Source organism: Engraulis encrasicolus, chromosome 22, assembly GCF_034702125.1.
Source record: "Engraulis encrasicolus isolate BLACKSEA-1 chromosome 22, IST_EnEncr_1.0, whole genome shotgun sequence".
Taxonomy (NCBI): domain Eukaryota; kingdom Metazoa; phylum Chordata; class Actinopteri; order Clupeiformes; family Engraulidae; genus Engraulis; species Engraulis encrasicolus.
This window is the reverse complement of record NC_085878.1, coordinates 40,727,237-40,749,736: the sequence shown is the minus strand read 5'-3', so window position 1 is coordinate 40,749,736 and position 22,500 is coordinate 40,727,237. Positions and strand designations below refer to the sequence as shown.

General features: G+C 44.7%; 2 protein-coding genes across 2 annotated transcripts in view; both read right to left on the bottom strand.

Annotated features, from left to right (window-relative positions):
- cdh16 (cadherin 16, KSP-cadherin) overlaps positions 1-10,921 on the bottom strand; it is a 97,196-nt gene extending 86,275 nt beyond the window's left edge. The window contains exons 1-3 of the mRNA XM_063187876.1: positions 10,893-10,921; positions 4,992-5,057; positions 4,746-4,844 (exon numbers count right to left, since the gene is read on the bottom strand). Of these exons, the coding sequence (XP_063043946.1) occupies positions 4,746-4,844; positions 4,992-5,036 (144 nt within the window). The 5' untranslated portion in view covers positions 5,037-5,057; positions 10,893-10,921. The remainder of the gene's footprint in view (positions 1-4,745; positions 4,845-4,991; positions 5,058-10,892) is intronic.
- A 2,672-nt stretch (positions 10,922-13,593) lies between these two features.
- Positions 13,594-21,045, bottom strand: rrad (Ras-related associated with diabetes). Its single transcript, XM_063188947.1, has 5 exons — positions 20,938-21,045; positions 20,369-20,754; positions 18,123-18,196; positions 16,436-16,640; positions 13,594-15,110 (listed from the first exon to the last, which is right to left on the bottom strand). The coding sequence occupies exons 2-5, from the start codon at positions 20,736-20,738 to the stop codon at positions 14,833-14,835; spliced, it is 927 nt and encodes a 308-aa protein (XP_063045017.1). The 5' UTR covers positions 20,739-20,754; positions 20,938-21,045; the 3' UTR covers positions 13,594-14,832.
- Between the last annotated feature and the right edge of the window lie 1,455 nt (positions 21,046-22,500).

The following is a 22,500-nucleotide window of genomic DNA, read 5'->3' as shown; positions in this document are numbered from 1 at the left end:
TTTTACATCCCTCCCTGAGTTAAGAGTTTTCTTCTTTCATCCCAGCCTCTCTGTCGTAAGTCCACTGTTCACTAGCTCCAATAAAAAGAGCACTGACTGCTCTGTCAACATTTGATTCCTCTGTTTTCAATACGACCAGGCACACAGGTGCCAAAGTCTGCCGCCGATGGCTGCTGTTTATGATTGACAACAGATTTGTCTGAGCCGTTCGTTGAAACCCATTGTTGAAGCCACCTGTTAGCATGCTTGTTTGGTGCATGGAGGGGGGAAAAAAAATCCTCAAATTCAAAACAAAAGTGCTCCACACACAGCAGTCTGAATTTGATGTGGGCAGGCCTTCATTGATCCACATACGATTGCCATTCTGAAAACATCACTACTCTTGACACTGCAATTGACAGGTTGATTGGGATGGGGCTGCTTGTTGCCAGCTAGGCTGTTTACACAGTAGGGTGGTAAAGCGTCGCAGGACAGAAACGATTTTTACCGGCATTGGTGAAAATACATGGAAACATATCTGTCCTTTCACACCAACTGCCCGTAGTCGGGCGTCAGCGTGGCGGGAGCCGGCTTCACTTCGCACTGCATTTGGAAAATAGAACTCGAGTGTGTTTTTCACGCCGGCGACCGGCGTTGTCCCATTCAAATGAATGGCATAGTAGCACGCTAGCTTTGGCTGTGGGGGGATTTTGAACTGTACTGGCTGCGCACGCCAACGCTGTCGGTGTGAGAGGCGTAGAACACACCGGCCGAAACTAAGCAGAAAGACCTCAATCGTCTCGCTTCCGTTCCGTTCGGCCTTGGTGTGTCTGACGCTTACACGTTCTTTACATGCTTCATTCATCATCTCATTTCTTTCTTCAGTGACTTGAACTTTGGTGAAACAACTACCTTAACTATCAAAAATCATGTGTAATGTGTTTGTCTTGCTGTGTTGTATCAAGCCATTTTTAAACGATTTCCTTAAAAAATGTTTCATGCTTGATAGCATTTCGTACACAAGGGTAGCTATCTTGAATTGATTCTCTATGTAGCACCAGTGAAGAATGCACTCTATGCCATAATATGTTGGCCCACCTCTATCACCGCCCCTGGGCTGGAGCATGGCATGCTGGGTAGTCTGAGCAATTACTTGATAGTGTTGAGTTTGTTATTCTACATAACGGAATTTGGCAATATCTTTGTAGTTTACCTTGCACAATATGTTCACATTTATTTTGCTAACATGACAATATTGGGTAAGAAATGCAAATGAAAATTAAGGACATTTAATATTATATGAATACTATAGGCCTATATTCCTTTTTTTGAGTGTATAATGTGATTGACATACTATGCACCTCAAAACCATTAGCCAATTAGTCATTGTAATACTACATAGAAGCACCTCTGCCTTCACTGCAATCACTGGCCACCTCCGGGTGCTATTCTATTATTGTCCGTCTTGTCTGAGCCTCTCCCTCCGTATGTGGACTGTGCAGGACTCACATCACCAATACATCATAGTGCGTCAGAGGCCAATTGTGGGGATATTTTTGCCTCTATAATGAATATCCTTCAGCTGCCATCTTGTCACTCGAACATAAAGCAGGCGCAATTATCCACCCACCCTCTCATCAGCCATTACCGATCACAAACACAGACACGCTCACACACACACGCACGCACTCACACACACACAGACACTCACTCACACATACACACACACACACTCAAGCCATTACTGTTCATTAGGAGGCAATGTTAAAAACCAGCCATTAGCACACATACACATAGTACTACGTACACAAGCACACACTTGTACTGTATGTACACCGACACACACACACACACACACACAAATAAGCGTGTCAAATAGTCACAACTGTGATGCTAAACAACTAAAATAATAAAAAGCAGTCTAAATATAGAAGGGGAAATGACATCAGCATGTCTGACAGCATGTCTAGATGATGGGGATCAGTGTGTAACACACCCCCTTTGGCCTTGATTACACATACTATGCAGATATTTTTAAACGCAAATATATTGTTTATTTTTCATTTACATATACACCTGGCATGTGGCTAAAAATAAAATCCCCATTTAGCTGCTTAAAATAGATGTAGGCCTATGTTTTTCAAGAGACCAAAAGTGACAAAAAATTCCACTTTGTTGCTAGATTTAGCGACTTGTTGCCGTCCCTGGCCACTAAAAACCTCATCTACACCAGTGGCGATCTCAGTGAGTCAAGCGACGGAAGTAATTGACTTTGTATTGAGTCGAGAGACAAAAGCGATTCTGGAGACTAGAGCGATTTGCGCGACGAGCGCGACAATTTGAAGTTGAAATCTTTTCAACTGTCTATGACGCGGTTCGGCGACAAGCCGCGACAGCCAATGACTGTATAGAGGTCAGTGACCACAGCCAATGGGAATGCTTGAATGCTTTGCCTTCTGCCTGTACGGACATACTCTAGTCTCCTCAATCTCTCGTATCGCTTGCTGCTACACTCTGTCGCTTGAATCGCGTCGCCGCTGGTGCATCTCTGCGGTAACTCTGCACCGCCGTCAGAAGTGTTTCCCACGGTTAAGCAGGGCTGCAAATTAGCTCTGATTTCCAAAAGGTAGGCATGTGGGCACGTTTTCTAGAGATCAGCATGCCGTGCGTGACTCTGTGACGTCATCCGTAACGCCATGACGTCATCTAGCGACTTTTCAGCGAGCCAATAGCGACTTTGGCTGATTTTGTTTGGCAACACTGAGTAGAACGTAGTAAACCTCCCTCACAACGCCTCATACAGTATCAGCAGTGCTGAGCTATCAGTCTGGATCTTACAGTGAGCTCAGTGGTATCGTGCTGCGCCTCCCATGCCCAAACTGACAGGACAAGGGTTTGAGTCCCCGGTGGCGAATTGCACAAAGGACCCCAGTTACAGTATGTGTAAACAGGGTCTCAGTGACGGCAGAGTAGCATGGCTCTACATGTTCATGATGTCTGTGAGCCGTTCTTCTCATCTATCGCTGTCGACACTCTGGTTGCACATGCAGTGGCCCTGCTGACAGTCTGGGAACAGGAGTAGCGGTCCGCTTTGAGAGGAGAGCTCTTCTTCACCTTGAGTGCTCAGGGAGAGAGCTACTCAGAGAAAAGTACAGCTAATTGATGCCTGTGCATTTCCTTTTCTTTTTCATTTCATTTTTCATTCTTCAATTATTTCAGCCTCAAGTCTCTCTTAGGTCCTTGGGCCTTAAGGGCTCTGCATACTTCACGTGCGCATTTTGTCGCGTATGGCGCGAGAACCATTAATGACGTCATCACTTGCGACAGACTATTCATACTTCAGAAGGCTTTCGCTCGCATTGTCGGAAGTGCCCTCTGCTGTTCATGAGAGAAACGGCAGTATCTTTCGCAACTCGCAGGGTGAGTTCTACGGATGTATAAAATAGAAAGCCAAACACGGCTGCTGTAGGGCTACTGAACGTCTGACTTGTGACTTACCACATTGAAACATGTATTTTTTGTTGTAGCCTACATTGCCAGATCATTCCAAGACCATGTGAGAGCATTGTTCTGGCGGCAGAATTTATAAATAGATCGCCGAACACAACGTGCTTCTGAACAAAGTAAACAATTGTTTCACTGAACAACATTTAAGAGAGAAGATAAAATAACTCTCTAGGACATTTTATTATCATCAAAATGATGCAGGATCCATTCTGTAGTAGCCTACAGTAGTTGTAGCCTCTCTTCGCAACTCCTGCTTTGTCTGCCTACCTGCATGGTCGCTGGTGGCGCACGACAAGTTACAAAAAATGTGGGGTGCACGACGTCGCGCCACGGCAGCTCGCGCCACGGCGTGTGACGTCATTTTGGGTCACGTGACGGCGCGAGTGAGGTCGCGAGTGAGGTCGCGAGTGAAGTATGAAGGAGACTAGCGCCAGTCACGCCAAGTATGAATCCCCCTTTACTGGCACATGAGTTAGTCATATCCGTAATCCATATCCATGAGCTAGTCATATCCGGAAACATGGCGGACATGGTCATAAAGTGATTTTAATTCTGAATTTAAAATTTCTGCTAAATGACACAATATTTCTAATTAACGGCAAGACACACTCAACTTGATGATGTACTCTCATGTACATATGCTGGATGATATTGCATTGTTTCTTTTTTTTCTCATTTCCTCTACCAAGGAGGTTATGTTCATTTGAAATTTTGTTGAGTTGTTGGACATGACAGAAGGAACAAATGATTACATTTTGGTGGTGATCCTGATCAGGATAAAAAAAAACCTCACCATTGTGGGATAGGGTGAATTTTGACATTCCAGTTTCTAACTCCACATAAACAAGGCAGAAAGATTTAAAAAAACAAAACAAAACAAAAAACGCTGTAACATAGTCAAATGGTCTATCCAACAGCTTCCTTGCCACAGGTCTGCACTCTCTGAGTGCATTTATAGTTATTTTTGAGAGAGAAATATAGAGACAAAGAAAGCTCCCGCACACTGTTCGCATTTGCAGAGTTTTACTTGCAACGTTTCGTTCTAATGATCCTCTTCAAGGAATTGCTTGAAGAAGGTCATTAGCCCGAAACGTCGCAAGTAAAAACTCTGCAAATGTGAACAGTGTGCGGGAGCTTTCTTTGTCTCTACATTGGTGACCGAGTGGTTCCACTCCTACGCATCTGGCAAAAGTAGGTGTGCAAGAATTCTAAAAATAGTCCTGAGAGAGAAATTTACATTTCAGGCCAAGCAGACCCACCTTGGCAAGGTACCATGGGAATATGCCATCGTAGTTTTCCGGGACTCCTATCTTCACGTTGCCTCCATCGCAAGGGAAAAGAGCTTGACACACCATCAGCTAGAGCACACAAACAGATGCAATATTGTATTTAGGGTTAGGCTTTAGGGTTAGGCTTAGGGTGAGCTATGTCACTAATGCTATAGATGCTATATGTATGCAAGAGATGTGCTTTAAGCTACACAACAAAGACATGTGTATACTTACTAGTTGCATAATGATATGAGTATGCGCTGACTGGCCAAATTTCATTTTTTCTCCACCTCTGCTGCCCTAGGGGGACGTAGACATCACTCAGCATGTTAGGTATCACTCAATAAATTAATAATAAAAAAGAAAACAATAAAAATCTATTTACGTATACATTTGCACATTTATCCTCCATCCTCCATTGCTATTAATTAATCGCATGAGTAGTTGATCACTTGACCCGAGCACGTGGAGATAAGCACATTTGGCCATGTTCGGTCTTGTCACTGTGGTTACTGGTGGATCACATTAGGAGTGGACATGGAGACATGATTGACCAATGCCTAGGCCTACTTGTTGATATGACAACAGGACATGAAAACTGAAATCACTGACTGTCTGGTCACTATGGATACTTGTTGATTTTGTGAACAGAGGACATGGAGACAGGACTGGCCATGTTTGGTTACTATGGTTCATATGCTTAGTAACCTACTATGGTTACTAGTTGATCGTATGTTCAGAGCGTCATGGAGACAGGCAGTATTGACCAAATGTGATCTGGTTACTATGGATACTTATTCGCGTCATGAAATGGACACAAACACCACTGACCATATTCAGTCTGGTTACCATGGTTACGCTGGGTTACTCGGCAGTCACATGGAGTGGCCATCAGCGCTAGCTGGATAGCGATCAGCGCTGGAGAAGGAAGTGTTTCCACTGTGAGAACCCACTGCCAGTCAACGATCCACGGCCGCCTCCAGCCATAGCCACATCTGATAAAGCAGTTCCATGGAGCATGGCTTTGTTTTATTGTGGAGTTAGTGCCCCTAAAAACAGCCCTTTCCTGGACATTTACGAAGGAAGAGCAGGCTTTACAGGAGACAGGCATTCTGCCCCCAGCCTGTCTGTCTGTCTGCCTGCCTGCCTGTCTCTCTGTCTGTCTGTCCGTCTGTCTGTCTGTCCGTCGCTCCGCAGGCCATTAGTGTTGTATGGACAGACCTAGTTTTACCAATGGGCAGACTATACAATTGCCTTGGGCCCCACCACATCTGCCCTCTGTATGGGGCCCCCAACCAGTGGTGTAGTCTACGTAGAACGCGGGTATACGGAGTATACCCACTTCAAAATGTTCAGGGATTTCAGTATACCCACTTAAAATGGATTGATCCATTATTTTGAATAGCACAAATATATACAGTATACCCACTTCAAAAAATGCTCAAATATACAGTATACCCACCATAAAAAAGTAGACTACACCACTGCCCCCAACAGTCACCCTCTCCATGCTAAATACCAGCACAAATAATTCATGAAGGTCCCAAAATGGGTAGAACCACCACTCCTTAAGGAGCCCGATCACCAGGGCAGGATTCAGATGACCTGGGGCCCCTAGGCTACAGGTTGGTGTGGGGCCCACCGGAAGGAAAATATGCATAGGCAGTGTCATAATTACGAGCTAAGAATTAAGGATAACGTGTCTACCAACTTTGGGGGACAAGATTCAAAAGTGTACTCGACACGACTGATGACTTTTTCAATGTTGCATCTTGTCACAATTCTGTAATTTTTCACTTCTGGCCAATCAGGTGGGGGCCCTTGGCAGGTGAGGGCCCCAAGGCTGCAGCCATATCTAGCCTGTGCATTAATCCAGCCCTACCGATCACAGGCTCACATTCACTATGTAAATCTGAATCACAAGCCTTTTAAGTGGGCCACTTTTAAGTGGGCATTACGTACATCCACTTACCGCCTTGGCCTACATTCAGCTTTTATCTAAACTGAGGACAAAATTAGCCAGGAAATTAAGCGGACAGGGGGGTACAAACAGGTCAGTTGTGCAACTTATTGGGTGGGGCGTGGGGGTGGGGCGTGGAAGGACAGAATTGGTCATTTCCTGTATTGAGACTCATGGCCGTAACTACCATTGAGGACACAGAGGTCATCTCCTCTGTATTTTTTTTAAGTAATGTAAAATTTTGCCTATCTATGATGAAAATCGATATATGATCAACAATGATAAATGCAGTCTATATATACCACCCCCATTTATCCTCAAGGCAGTGATAAATGAAAACTGACTGAAGTGACTGAAAACTGACTGAAGTGTTTGAAGCATTCTAAATGTGCAGTATGCAGTGTAGCGCGCAGTATTTGACCTCAGCATTTTAAAACGTCTCGTTACGGCCCTGTTGCGGGACTGAAGACTGCATTGATGACTATTTGGCGTGACAAAACTGTCAGAGGTCCTGGAATCAGCTTGCCTGGTTAACACCAGACCTAATCACAAGTGTCTTTCAGATCGAAACGATTGTGTAGAACTGAAGGCAGTATGGGAGTTCCCAGGCTGGGAATCAGCATCACTATCACTGCTTTCCCCCCGATATACCAGTTAACTACTCTACTCTACTATATGCCAGTAAATCCATCTTTAATGGTAAAGAGGACAAAACTGAGTTACTGACTAACGTAGACTTGACCTAGTACGGTAGATTACAGCAGCATCACCTCACCCCCATGCAATCATTACATGAATGCACCACAAACACTACAGCATATGGCAAAAGGACACAGCTGGACAGGGCAGAGTAGGGGTGAATAAGCAATAAGGCTCGATTTATTTACTCAACTATAAGGTTGTTGACAGGCTATAGAGCATGTACATATAGGCTATTGATTCTCAAAGTGTGGTCCGGGGACCACTGGTCGTCTGCGACAGAGCTCAGGTGGTACACGAGGGGATTTCTAATTTTTCAAGATCAGCTCACAGTAAGCTATATTTGTATCATAATTACAAAGCTAAACATAGCTGAAGTCTTATTTTCACCATAAAAAGACAGTAAAAAGTACGTTATCTGCATCGAAATTAGCAGTGTCAAATTAGCACCCCTGAACTGCCAATTCAGTTGGCAGGTGGTCCCTGAATATTTTTGGGGCAACAAAGTGGTCCTCGATCTGAAACAGTTTGAGAAACACTGATATAGGCTATTGCAAGAGTTGAGTTTATTGCCCTCTCCTTATTGCCTTCTTCTCCAAATGTGTGTGCACACGTACACACACACACACACACACACACACACACACACACACACACACACACACACACACACACACACACACACACACACACACACACACACACACACACACACACACACACACACATCCTCCTGCCCATCCCCCGACCACAACCACCTTCCCGTGCCGTGTGCAATTGAAGAGAGTTAAATATCAAACCAGGCGAGAAGTGAGCAGGCATGTTAATTAAGACCAAGGTTTATGTTCTCTCACGTTCCGTACAAAAGCAAGTACTTCAGAGAACAAAAGGTCTACAGCCGAGTAATTTACACCAGCTGTTGTTTATCAGGGGAGTAACCTACTAGGATACAAGACCTACTGGAGCTCCATAGCACACGGTTCCACTAGTGGCATAATAGCCCTTGAAAAGTTTTTACTACACTATTATGACCAGTGTTGCCAGATGTACGATAATTATCGTATTTGTACCATCATTTTGTCCATTTTGACCTCTGTAGGATAAAAAAAACATGACGTACGATAATTTCAGCGTTGTCATTCAGTTCATTTAGATGTCCTGACACAACCATTTGGGTGTTGTATGATAATCTCCCCCCAAAACTGATGCTTTTGAGGCTTTGGTGTGATAACTGCATTTTCCATCTGGCAACACTGATTATGACATTACACAGTACCTCTAGCTATGCATTGCGACTTGGTCCTTGCCATTTTGCTAACTTGATGACAGTAAACAACATTTCACTACAGCAGTGTCTAAAGATGATGTCTGGATAGATCTACTGTGTCTGCCTTCGCTCAGCCGATGGCAGGTTTGCAGTAAAGCTGCTACGGTGCTGTAGTATACAATAACTTTTATTTGTCTGCATTCTGCTCTGCGCTTCTGACTGTAGGCTTTAAGCGGTTCGCATTTGGAAAATTACAATCTCATGCGCTTTTGTAAAGCACTAGTGGAAGGATAAATCCCAGACGTAAATCCGGACAGACACTTCATTCAGGTCAGATTTCTTTTCCCCATCATGACACAAAAAAAATAAAAAATTAAATCATCTCTACATAAACAGGCATCACAGTTTGTGTTTTAGTAGATTGTATAGGAATGGGAAGCACCAGTATTAGTGTTGACTCTAAGATATTGATGTAATATGGAGTTGAACTGAGTAGCGTACCGCAAGGCTTAGAGAGATGTGGAAACAGACAGACATGTTGGTGATGTCACTCACATAATTATAATGCGTCAGGCAGGCAGACATATGAGGGTACAGTGCACAGTACAATTTTCAGCATTAACTCAACACTTACATGGTCAAGTTTAACACTTGTGGTTGCTCCTATGTAACGAACTAGCACAACAAAATGTACTATAATGCCCAGGCAGATTGGCATACAGTACAGTACAAAGTAACGTGCACACTGAGAGCTGAGTTCTCCCGACGGAATGCAATGCAGAGGATCCACATGGCTCATCTAGCCCTGAAAGCCCAATGTAATACTCAGGGCACCTCTTAATCTATCTGGGAAGTACGCCCAGCCCTTTTCCAAACCTTTAACCTTAATGCCTTTACAATAATTCCTCAGATTTGAGTTGTTGTCCAGGGCCAAGCGAAGTGCAGAGTGCAGAGGGGCTATGAAAGTCATGGAACAAATCTACTGTACCAATCTGCCCTAAAAATAAACCTCCCGGTGCAGCACATGACATCAGGACAAGTCAATCTCTTTAATATGAATAGACTTATATTCAGAATATCATCTCAACTGCAACTCAGGCAGAATAAAGCAATGATCATACTGTCTAATATCAGAGGAAGTTAGTAAAAATTTCAATCTATCAATATATTAATATATAGGCCTGCTATCAATATATCACTCCATCAGTCAATCAGTCAACCAATACAGTCACTTTGGATAAAAGTTATCGTTAAATGTATGTTTGATGTAATGGAATACCTTAATCCAGAATGTGCTTGATATAAGTGCCAAAAAAGCCAGCAAGGCAATGGCCATCAAGTCTCTGTCTCAGAACGGGCATATAATCAACAAGCCCTTGGACGGCAAAGGACAGACAAATAAATAAATAGATAAACAGATAAAGAAATAAAGAAAGAAAGAAAGAAAGAAAGAAAGAAACAAAGACACAAAGAAAGAAGGATGAAGGGAAATGTAAAGACCACATGTTGCCAACACTTTATGAAATCATGCATGATGAAGTGATAACAGTGGTTTCATACATGAATCTGAATTTGGAAAAAATCCACAGATGATGAAAAAGTATAATTGCAAAAGTCTTTCACAGGGGAGAAAGGAGCACACACAAATTAATTAAGAGCTGTTTTCCGAAACGAAAAGAGGTTTTCAAAAATATAGTGTTTTTTCATTGTTTTTCTCTGTTCATGTAATTGAAAATGTTTGAATTTGTTATGGACATATCAGATAACATTAACCCATTTTTTTTTTTCAATTTTTCTGATGCTGACTTAAAATTGGATTAAAAAAAAAAAAGATGTATACTTTCATAGTGTTTGGACAAGAGCTCTTCAAATGAACAATAATGATAATACAGTTTATTTCAATTGCTAACAAGCGCTTACCCATACTTTGGATACTTTTTCTAAACTCTTAACACAGACTACCACCTACCAAGCACACTTGGCCAAACAGTTCATTTTCTTCTCAAAAGCACACACTGTTAATTATGCATAAAGAAATGCATTCATTGACTGCTAATTGTGTGAAAAAGGCATGTAATGTGTCAACTGTATGGCAATGGAAAGCCCTTGGTGTGCTAACTGTAGTAAGAGTTTTGCAAATGTCGCTGAGGTTTCGACAAAAGCTTGTTAGCAATTGAAAAAAAACTGTAAGAAGAGATGTATATCTTACCCTCTGGCTGCAGCTGCTGTTCTCCCTAGGACAGATCGGATCGCTTTGGACTGGGGGACACAAGGGCCCCGACACTTATGACACCGTCACAGCTTAATCTTTAACTCATTACATCGGACTGTCTGAAAAAAACACTAACTAACTTGTTTCCTCTGTTCAAGTGTGTGTGTGTGTGTCTGTAAATGTGTGTGTGTGTGTCTGTACGTGTGTGTGTGCATGTGTGTGTGTCTGTGTGTATGTGTGTGATTACATGTACAGTCCCAGGAAAAAGTTTGTACACCCTTTGAAATTTCTTACCTTTCTGTCAAAATTGGTCATAAAACATGGTCTGATCTTCCCGGAAATCACAAGAAGGAACAACCAGAGTCTGCTTTAACTAATTCAACCCAAACATTTACAAGTTTTCATATTTTCATTGGCCATAAGATGTAAACATTCACAGGACAGCAAGGCATAAGTAAGTACACCCTTGCATTCAATAGGTTTTAACCCTGAGTTAGTCGCAATAACCTCAACCAGATGTTTCCTGTAGTTGCAGATGAGATTAACAAAACAATCTGGATGTATCTGGTCTCCCGCTTCTTTAGAAAACTGCCTCTTGTCAGCAAGGTTTGTGGGATGTCTGGAGTGCATAGCTTTCTTGACTTCATGCCATACAATCTCAATTGTTTTTTGTCAGGGCTTTGATTGGGCTATTCCAGAATGTGTAGGCCTATTTAAATATTATGAAGCCATTCTAAAGTCGATTTGCTTCTAAAGTATGGGTTGTTGTCACATTTCAGCACCCATCCTCTTGTGTGCTTCAACTGTGTGACAGACTACCTCACTTTTTTCTGTAAAATATCCCGATAAACTTCTGAGTTCATTGTTCCACTGATAATAGCAAACTGAAAAGGGCCTGAGGCATCAAGGTAGCCGCATATAATGATGCTCCCGCCACCATATTCAAAGGTGGAGATGATGTTTTGGTGAAGGTGTGGTTCTCCAGTTCTCCTCCAAACATGACATTGTGTGTTCCCCTGAACAATTCAACTTTGGTTTCAACGTTGGTCTACAGAATATTTTGCAGTAATTCTATGAAGCATATAAATGCTTTTTCGAAAACCTCAAAGGTGCAGCAATATTTTTTTTGGACAGAAACCCCATTAATTTTAGATTGGCAGAATGAATCCCATTTTTAGCTCTTCTTGGTTACATCTCCTCTTCTGAGTATGGTGGCGGGAGCATCATTATATGCGGCTACCTTGCTGCCTCAGGCCCTTGACAGTTTGCTATTATCAGTGGAACAATGAACTCCAGTTTATTCTGATATTTTACAGAAAAAATGTGAGGAAGTCTGTCACACAGTTGAAGCACACAAGAGTATGGGTCCTGAAATGTGACAACAACCCATACTTTAGAAGCACATCGACTTTAGAATGGCTTCATAATAATGAAATACACATTCTGGAATAGCCCAGTCAAAGCCCTGACAAAAACAATTGAGATTATATGGCATGAAGTCAAGAAAGCTATGCACTCCAGACATCCCACAAACCTTGCTGATGAGAGGCAGTTCTCTAAAGAAGAGGGAGACCAGATACAAACCGATTGTTTTGTTAATCTGATCTGCAACTACAGGACAAGTCTGGTTGATGATATCGCAACTAACTGAGGGTTAAAACCTACTTAATGCAAGGGTGCACTTACTTATGCCCTGCTGTCCTGTGAATGTTATAGCCTTATGACCAATACAAATATGATGACATGTAAATGTTTGGGTTGAATTAATTAAAGCAGACTCTGATTGTTCCTTCTTGAGATTTCCGGGAAGATCAGACCATGTTTTATGATCAATTTTGACAGAAATGTAAGAAACTTCAAAGGGTGTACAAACTTTTTCCTGGGACTGTATACATATATATGGGGGAATAGATTAGCCCTGGAGCATTACTGGCCGTCAGAGCCAGACTAACATCCACATCCGTGCCTGCCTGGGAAAGAGTTCAGTTGAAGAAGGTAGGTCTGCACACTGCGGAATAAGCTCCAAAGAAATTGCACATTTTTAATTCACCTAAGCCAGTGGTTCCCAAACTGGGGTGCGTGCGTGAATAGAGTACTGGCTGGCTGAGATGTGGGTTTTTACAGAATTATGGTGGAAGGATCCATCTTAAGTGTAATGTATAGCCTAACTCCTAGATTTCTCATGCAACAAGTTCCATTGTAATGATGGCAGAAAAAACGTCAGGTGTATTGGAAATGAGGTTTGCTCAAAATGTGCGGTTGTGCAACATTCGCTTAGGGGGTGCGCGAACCACACTGAAATGTAAAAGGGGGTGCGCAGGGGGGAAAGTTTGGGTACCACTGACCTAAGCAAATGTTTTTGGTTTTGCCTTCTCTCTGACTGACACAGGTCAAGTGGCCTGTCAGTCTAGTTGATTGGCATCTTGATTGGTCATGTGATATAGGCCACAACTTCTTCCTGTTACCCATATGCCTGACGAATTTCCAGGATGATCGAAACGTTGCTGTTTTAATTCAATGAACTTTATTTTTTGAAGCTTAGCCTATTCCGCAGTGTGCAGACCAACCTTCTTCAACTGTCTGACACTTGTGTCTGGCACCTGCAACAAGTGACTTTGGATGTGCGCACCCTACCTAAAACGCCTGGGAAAGAGTTAAGGACGCCAGGACCCATTTCTTAGTTTTTAATTTTGTTTATTTATTTCTTTTATTACAAAATATTCATGTAAACATATAACAAAATTCAGTTGAATATTATTATTATCCTAACATAAGTGCAAATCAATCATTTTTCAAAACTGTTTGAAACAGTTACATTTCACAACACAGAACAGATGTCATTTATTGCTTCTCTATTCTCTCTGTTGTTGTTTTTTTCTTTTTTCACTCATTCACGCTGAGGGTTTAATTGTGGCACCAAAAACAAAACAGAACCCTAAAACATTATCAAACGTTGTGTAAATCCATCCTCTTAGACCCCTAGTAGAGTGTTCCCCCACCCCCGTCTCCCAAATACCCCCATGCAGTTCCTGGGTCACTGGAGTGCGAACCTGCGCACCCACAGTTTCAAGTAATATATGATTCCAGACAAGCGGATCACATTTTGTGAGAACTCATTAATAGCTGTGCTTCGAGAGCTCCGATTGGCTCCCTCACCAGTGATGTGGTCACAGGGGGAGGAGCCACGCCTCAGGCAGGGCAGAAGAGATTCCTGACCAATAGGCTGATAGCATGATAAAGCCCGCCCACCCACTCCCTGCATTCCGTCACCAGGGTAACCCTAAAAATGGCTTCCTGTGGCTCTATAATCTATATACAATGATGTCCAAACACTATACAGTTAAGGCAGCAGAAATCAATAGGAAATAAAAGATAATAAGAAACAAGAAAAAAGTTTAGAAAGCTTCATGCAGGTTAAACATGGTGTACGGGTCGTCATATTTCAATAACTCTCCTGTTGATGTTTATGCAATATAAAATACTCCAATATCTCTGTACAGTCGAGTCAGTCCATGAAGGTTGGCATGTACTGTAGTGTCGAAAGCACACAGGCATCCGGTCCAGTGGAAGGAGACACACAAAAAAATAGACAGAAGAGAGAGAGAGAGAGAGAGAGAGAGAGAGAGAGAGAGAGAGAGAGAGAGAGCGAGAGAGAGCGAGAGAGAGAGGAGACACACAGAGAAGGACACAGAGAAATAATGATAGAGAGAGGGAATAGAGGCACAAAGGAATACAGAGCAAAGACTAGACACAATAAAAGACAGAAAGAGAAACGACATAAAGAGAGCACGATACCGAGAGAGGAGACACAAGGAAGAGTTTGGGGTTTGGACACAGAGAGAGAGCAGACACAGGTAGAGTTGAAAGGTTCGGACAGAGAGAGAGAGCAGACACAGGTAGAGTTGAAAGGTTGGGGTGTTGAGTTTTTTTCTTTTCTTCAGAGCACGGTGAGGTCGTGACAGGACTTGGACTTCTGCCTGAAGGCGGCCTTCTTGTTCTTGCGCGCCACGATGCGTCCCAGGAAGCGCTTGGCCTTCTTGCTGATGCTCTCGCGGCGCTTGCAGCTGGCCTGCCGCCGGGCGTTCTCCTCCTTGCTGTCCTTGCGCAGCCGGATCTGCCGCACGATGCCCTCGAACAGCTCCTGCACGTTGTGGTGCAGCGAGGCCGACGTCTCGATGAACTTGCAGTCGAACACCACCGCACAGGCGCTCCCCTCTGGAGATGGAGAGATAGAGGGGGTAGAGAGAGAGAGAGAGGGAGAGAGAGAGGCAGTGAGATTAATATACAGCACATTTATTTTGGGATGATTGCATTTGTTAATGGTATTGTTATCTAGAATACGTTTTTTTTTTCCTACATGCACACTTTGCTTAGGCACCGCTGACTTTCTAATAAAGCTTGAGTTGATTCTATCTGATATGTTTACAGAGAGATAGATAGATCGATAGATCGATAGATCGATAGAGTGAGAGAGAGAGAGAGAGAGAGAGGTGGAGAATTAGGCATGTATTCTGCTGGTCACATACAGAAGCTAAGCGAAAGAGAAAGCTAGCGCAGCTGCCAATGCTAATGCCTTTCTACGTGGGCCTGAGAGGAGAGCTGCCTGTTGCTACCCAAGAAGCTGGGAAGCAGTCCAGAGGTATCCACAAACACACACACACACACACACACACACACACACACACACACACACACACACACACACACACACACACACACACACACCAGACACACTCACACACATGGCAGCGTGAGCCTGGCTCCTGATCCACACACCCACACACACTCTTGATAGCCTGTGCTTCTGTCTCATCCCCCCCACTCTCTCTCTCTCTCACACACACACACACACACACACACACACACACACACACACACACACACACACACACACACACACACACACACACACACACACAGGCAGGCAGGCAGGCGGCATGACAGGTGTTTGAAGCCGAGCCATCCTGATGCTAGAGGGACACAGGTGTGCTTCCTCTAACGCCAGGGCAACCTGCCCACCTGTCCAAGCCTATGAGCAACACCAAGTAAGACTGTCTCCACTCTGCATGCATAGTGTGTGTGTGTGTGTGTGTGTGTGTGTGTGTGTGTGTGTGTGTGTGTGTGTGTGTGTTTGTGTGCGTGTGTGTAGGTGGTTGTGTGTGTGTGTAGGTGGTTGTGTGTCTATATTTTTTCACAGGTGTGTGTGAGGTTGTGAGTCTATGTGAGTCTATCTGTGTGTGTGTGTGTGTGTGTGTGTGTGTGTGTGTGTGTGTGTGTGTGTGTGTGTGTGTGTGTGTGTGTGTGTGTGTGTGTGTGTGTGTGTGTGTGTGTTGAGTGGCTGTTCAGCTAAGGGAGCCTGGAGCCACCATAAAGGGTCCTCGTTATCTGGAGTAGAGCTGTCAAAGTGAGAGCGCTCATCGTCCACACACACCTCTTTGGATCTCAAGCGTGCACACACACACACACACACACACACACACACACACACACACACACACACACACACACACACACACAGACACACACCGAGAGACACTCACCGTCCACGGACACCTCTCTGGACCGCACCAGGTCGCTCTTGTTGCCCACGAGGATGATGGGAATGTTTTCGGACTGGCGCGCGCGGCGCAGCTGGATACGCAGCTCGGACGCCTTCTCGAAGCTGGCCTTGTCCGTCACGGAATACACGATGATGTAGGCATCGCCCATGCGCATGCACTGGTCCTTCAGCCACTGGCTGTTGTCCTGCGGAGACAAGAGTAAGATGCTATGGTTAAGGACCGTACACACACATCGCTGCTATATACTAGCTTCTCGCTTGCTCGCCTACTCGCTACTCTTTCATGGAACTTTCGCTGAAAGTTCTCGCAGTGTTAACTGCCAATGGACAGGCGAGAAGTACCGAACTCTGCTTTCCAATTGGTTACTCGCTTACTCGCCTCGCTCGAAGATAAAATATTTTCAACTCGGGATCCGCCCACATCGCATCGCTTGTACAGTACTCGTCTACTCGCCTGCTAGTCTCGCTGGAACACATTGACATTCTATTGAGTTCATTCGCTGAGCGAGTAACTAGCAGTGACGTGTGTGTACGGCCCTTTACACTGCACACTGCGTCGAAACATCAGTCTTTATGTTTTCACCACCATAAAATAACTAAAGAGTATCCGGGTGCTCCAGTCATCCCTGGCCTTGTCTTTTCGAAGTGAACCAGGTTACTTTCCACCATGCTATGGTTACACTTAGGGCTAAGGCGTAGCCCCATTAATGCACGCCGTACCTCCTGTGGCACGCTGTAATAGACATTGAAAGTGAACTACTATAGTACTACACTACTATGACAGTGCACAGGGCCTTTAGTAATACATTACGACTTGGTCGACTCTATAGCAAGCAGACCATAACTGAGTGGACTCTCACCTGAGTTCTGCTCTCATCTCTCATACACACAAGTGTTACCTCACAGTCTAGATAAGCCTTAAGACGTAAACGTTGACATAGTGTTGAATTAAGTATGTAGTACGTTTCTTGTAAGAAGGGAATAAGAACCTATTCTTAGAGTTGGACTCTATTCTAAATATTGACTTGGTGTCAACAGTACACCATGCTCCGTTTAGTGTCCATATTAAAGGTATCAGGCTTGCTTGCATGGACAACTGCAACAGTCAAGAGATTGAATGTAGTTTTGGAGGAGTTGGAATGGAGAGAGACAGGTGTCCCCCACTTTCTCAAAGGACATTTTTTTGTTACTATAGTCCCGAAACAGTGCTATAGTATAGTAAACAGGGACAGGGACAACTGCTCCCCTACCTTTGAAATCAACATCACCTCCATGGTCAAGAGTCACATCTAAGCCCCCCACACTTGGGCTTGCATGCCCATGGGGACCCCGGTTCGAGTCCGGACGGGGTCATTTCCCAACCCTACCCCATCTCTCTCCACACTCACTTCCTATCACACCTTCACTGTCCTATCCGAAATAAAGGTCCAAAAAAAACATGAAAATATCTTTTTTTTAAAAAGAGTCACATAAGAATAGTGCATCTTGGCCTCGGCCGTGGCTTACATGAATAAGGCACTTATTCCAACCTGAGGCCATTTTCCTTCCATTTCTCTCCCATACTGTAGCTATCTCTGTCCCACTCTTGTCATCACAATAAGGGCAAAAAATACACATTTTGAAAAATAAAGTTTAGAAGAAAGTAAGCGGCATATCATCTCTCTTACCTGTTCCCAGACGTCGTACAGCAGGATGTTGGCCTCCTCATCGTCCACCTCCAGAGATCTGTCATACGTGTTGCCTGAAACAAAACCATAGGCAGAACATGAGCATATGATGGGCTGTCTGGGATACAGACAGCTAGAAACACAGCCATAGGCAGAACGTGAGCATATGATTGGCTGTCTGGGATACAGATAGCTAGAAACACAGCCATAGGCAGAACATGAGCATATGATGGGCTGTCTGGGATACAGACAGCTAGAAACACAGCCATAGGCAGAACGTGAGCTGATAGCCTGCCTGGGATACAGACAGCTAGAAACACAGCCATAGGCAGAACGTGAGCATATGATTGGCTGTCTGGGATACAGATAGCTAGAAACACAGCCATAGGCAGAACGTGAGCATATGATTGGCTGTCTGGGACACAGGCAGCTAGAAACACAGCCATAGGCAGAACGTGAGCGGATAGCCTACCTGGGATACCGTTAGACAGTTAGACAACTTGCTGAGAGGGCTAGCAGTGGTCGTCGCCTGCCTGGGTGGTTATACAGACACCAATTGTATTGTAGACAGTTAGACAGCTAGGCTACAGAGAGCAAGACAAACACTTGCTCTGGGGGAGGTATTGGTGCCCAATTGGTTAGGGTAGTGACAGGTAGACAACAACCAGAGAGATTGACAGCAAGACGGCAAGTGGCTAGACAGCTAGACAGCAAGAGGGTCGTGCCCGCCTATAGATGGAGTCTTGACAGACAGCTGGAGAGCTAGATAGACAGAAGACAGCTTGCCGTGAGGGAGAGCTAGAGAGCTAGACAGCTTGCTGTGGGGGAGAGCTATGCCTCTTTTCCACTGGCGGTTTTCTGGTAGGCCTACAGCTCGACAAAGCGCGACTCGGCTGACACTCTTTTGCTTTACAATTGAGCTGTGTCGTGCCTATTCGAAAAGCAGAAAGTGGCGGCCGAGTTACGCTGTGTCAAGCTGTAGGCCCATCAGAAAACCGGCAGTGGAAAATAAGCACTAGATAGCTAGACAGCTTGCTGTGGGGGAGAGCTAGAGAGCTAGACAGCTTGCTGTGGGGGAGAGCTAGAGAGCTAGACAGCTTGCTGTGGGGGAGAGTAAGATAGCTAGACAGCTTGCTGTGGGGGAGAGCTAGAGAGCTAGAGAATTAGACAGCGTGTTGTGGGTCGTGTCCACCTAGATGGAGTCTCGACAGACAGCTAGACAGATAGATAGACAGATAGACAGCTTGCTGTGAGATAGAGCTAGAGAGCTAGACAGCTTGCTGTGGGGGAGAGCTAGAGAGCTAGACAGCTTGCTGTGGGGGAGAGCTAGAGAGCTAGACAGCTTGCTGTGGGGGAGAGTAAGATAGCTAGACAGCTTGCTGTGGGGGTCAACTAGATAGCATGCTGTGGGGTGAGCAGCGTCCGCCTGGGTGGGGTCATTACAGCTAGACAGCTTCAGTGGTGTAGTCTACGTAGAATGCAGGTATACGGAGTATACCCACTTCTGAATTTCAGAGATTTCAGTATACCCACTTAAAATTGATTGATCCATTGTTTTGAATAGCACAAATATATACAGTATACCCACTTCAAAAAATGCTCAAATATACAGTATATCCACCATAAAAAAGTAGACTACACCACTGGACAGCTTGTTATGTGGGAGAGCTAGACAGCTAGAGAGCTAGACAGCTTGTTATGAGGGAGAGCTAGACAGCTAGAGAGCTAGACAGCCTGGATGGGATCGTGACACAGTTAGAGCGCTAGAGAGCTGTTCAGCTGGCTGAGGGAGGGGGGGAGTCGTGGTCGCCGGGCTCCAGGCTCCGGGCCATTACCCCGCTCAACAGGGGGGCTTAATGTCCTGTGTCCAGTTTCCTATGTCCCCACATCTGCCTGACTGAACACACACTTCTCCCTCACACACACACACACACACACACACACACACACACACACACACACACACACACACACACACACACAGAGCGCATGCTGTTTTCCACACTATGCTCTCTCTCTCTCGCACACACATACTCAAGATAATTCAAAAAGGGATAGTTCAACCACTTGATGATTTAGAATGGGTTAGATTTCATTCCGTTTTTTTCAGTCATCAGTCAAATGATTTTTCACCCTATATGTTCTGTCTGTGTTTGAATGCTATATCACACTTGGTGACCACATCGTTATGTGGTGAATGAGTAATAAGAATGAATAATCAGGATTGCCGCGCGCGCACGCCTCACCTGCCTCCTCGAAATCGTGACTATCCTCCACGCCCCCGAAGATGCGCGCGAGGCTGGACTTCCCCACGCCGTGTTCCCCCAGCAACACCACCTTGAACACCTGGCTGTCCGAATCGCTACCAGATGAGATGACCGAGTCGGACGAGTCGGACACGCACCCCTCCCGATTCTGTTCGCCGGGGCCGTAGGATGTACAGCGCATGAGGTTGGTGAGCTGTCCGGTGGGTGCCGCGGGCATGCTGGCTCGTAGCTCCCGGTCATCCACGGGCATGCTTCGCCTGTGAAGGTTTTGGAGGTGCATCGGGAACGGCATGCTCCCTCTCCTCTTGTCCATGCTGCTCCGAAACTTGTCTCCCTTGTTCAGAGTCATGGCTCAGCGCGTCTGTCTGGGAAACAAATAAGCGTTATCAACAAAGTCTCCAGGTTGTCAAATGAAATATGAAATATACTTTTACAGCGGACAATTGTTAGACACTGTCTGGCTTGTCTACACATACAATGAATAATTCGGTATCTAACAGTTCATCACATTAAAACGCCTATGATGTGAAAAAAAAAAATGGACTTACATTGTCTTCAGTCAGAAGTCCTCTTGAAATAAATAAAAGTCCTCTTGTAATAAAAGTCCTCAGTGCTACAATCCTTTGTGGTTTAGGTCCTGTTATAGAGCTCTGCGATGTGAGTTTCGGTTTGATCTGCCAGCGAGTGAGTGGAGACCCATATTTATTGCATTTGTGAATCACTGACGTCAGTCTGAGGCTGGATTTGCCTCCGAGAGTCGCGGCTATCTTTGTAGCGGTACCATCATTCCGTTACGGAGGAGAAGGGGCAGGGCCTAACGCGCGCGTGGGCGCACAGTGAAAGGGGTCTCCCATCCTCTTACCGTCGCATCATGTGTAGCCTACGGTCGGTAAGCGCGCGCTCAAATACGGTGCTGATGTAAGGGGGACCTACGTGCCTTAGTCACTGGGATTCGTGAAGGGGGTGATCGAATGAATGGGAGATGCGTTAACACCGTGTCCAACTGACACACATTTCCATTACAGAGTCAATCGTCAGCAATTAATAATCAATCATTGGTTCATTGTAAATATAGACAGACTGTGTATTTGTTGTAGCCTGTGTTGTCCACCACAAAACGAGTCCAGAGTGAAAGCGCATTTACTGACCATTCAGAAAGAAACGTCCATGTTATGCAAGTGTTCCCACTTATTCCAAATGTATGACGCCGCCAAACAACATCGTGATCAAACGTAATCACGTCTCGCACATCTGGACCGGTGGAACATTCAGTGACCAATCAATTAGAAAATGTTCTCACCTTGGAGCGGACCATGCGGTCGATGCTAATCATCTTAATACGCTGTCGCCACCTAATGGCCACAGGACGGGGTGCACGCCTCTGGCAAGGCGGCCTGTGATGAAACACGCTCGGGGCCAGAGCCATCTAATAACAGAGTTGCGCAAACCGGGGACCAGGAAGTCGGTTGGTGATGTGATTCGCGTAGGTTAAAATGTTTCTTAACAGTAAACTTCTGTTCGTTGGAAACTAACACAGAACCATCACATACCAAACAAAGATTAAGTACAAACAAATTACATGACCTTTACCACATTTTCTGTGTTATACCGCCACCTCCTGGAACTAAGTAACTTCTAATAGAACTAAAGTCAATGGGGATTTCCATGTTAACTCTCCGTGAGGCTCCATGAGAGCCGCCATTGCTGTGGAAAGATTGGTCCATAGAGGTCTATGGGAGTGGCGTAACTCTGATATTAGATGGCTCTGCTCGGGGCCACTGACAGCTTTTGCTAATAGGACCCCAGGATAACTTCATCTGAAAAAGCCCCACCACCTAATGTAATGACAGCCCCTCGACTGCTTCCTTGAACATAGGCTACTTATTGGAGAGAGTGTGTGTGCTACCATTCACGTCCCATCAGCACATCGAATCAATAGAAAATGAACGCAGTCTTAATCATCACAGGAAGTGCCATCCTTTTAACACATGCTTGTAATTTGATTAAAACATGATCTACATGATCTATGTATTCTATACATGCACTGTGCTTTTCCCCATCTCCACAACAGCCTACGCAGACTTGTCTATATGTTTCATACAGTATATATC

Coding starts and splice junctions, on each gene's coding strand:
- rrad (XM_063188947.1), bottom strand. CDS start 20,738: ATGACTCTGAACAAGGGAGACAAGTTTCGGAGCAGCATGGACAAGAGG. Junction 16,641..18,122: donor TGTACGACGTCTGGGAACAG/GTAAGAGAGATG, acceptor TTGTCTCCGCAG/GACAACAGCCAGTGGCTGAA. Junction 15,111..16,435: donor CAGAGAGGTGTCCGTGGACG/GTGAGTGTCTCT, acceptor CTCCATCTCCAG/AGGGGAGCGCCTGTGCGGTG.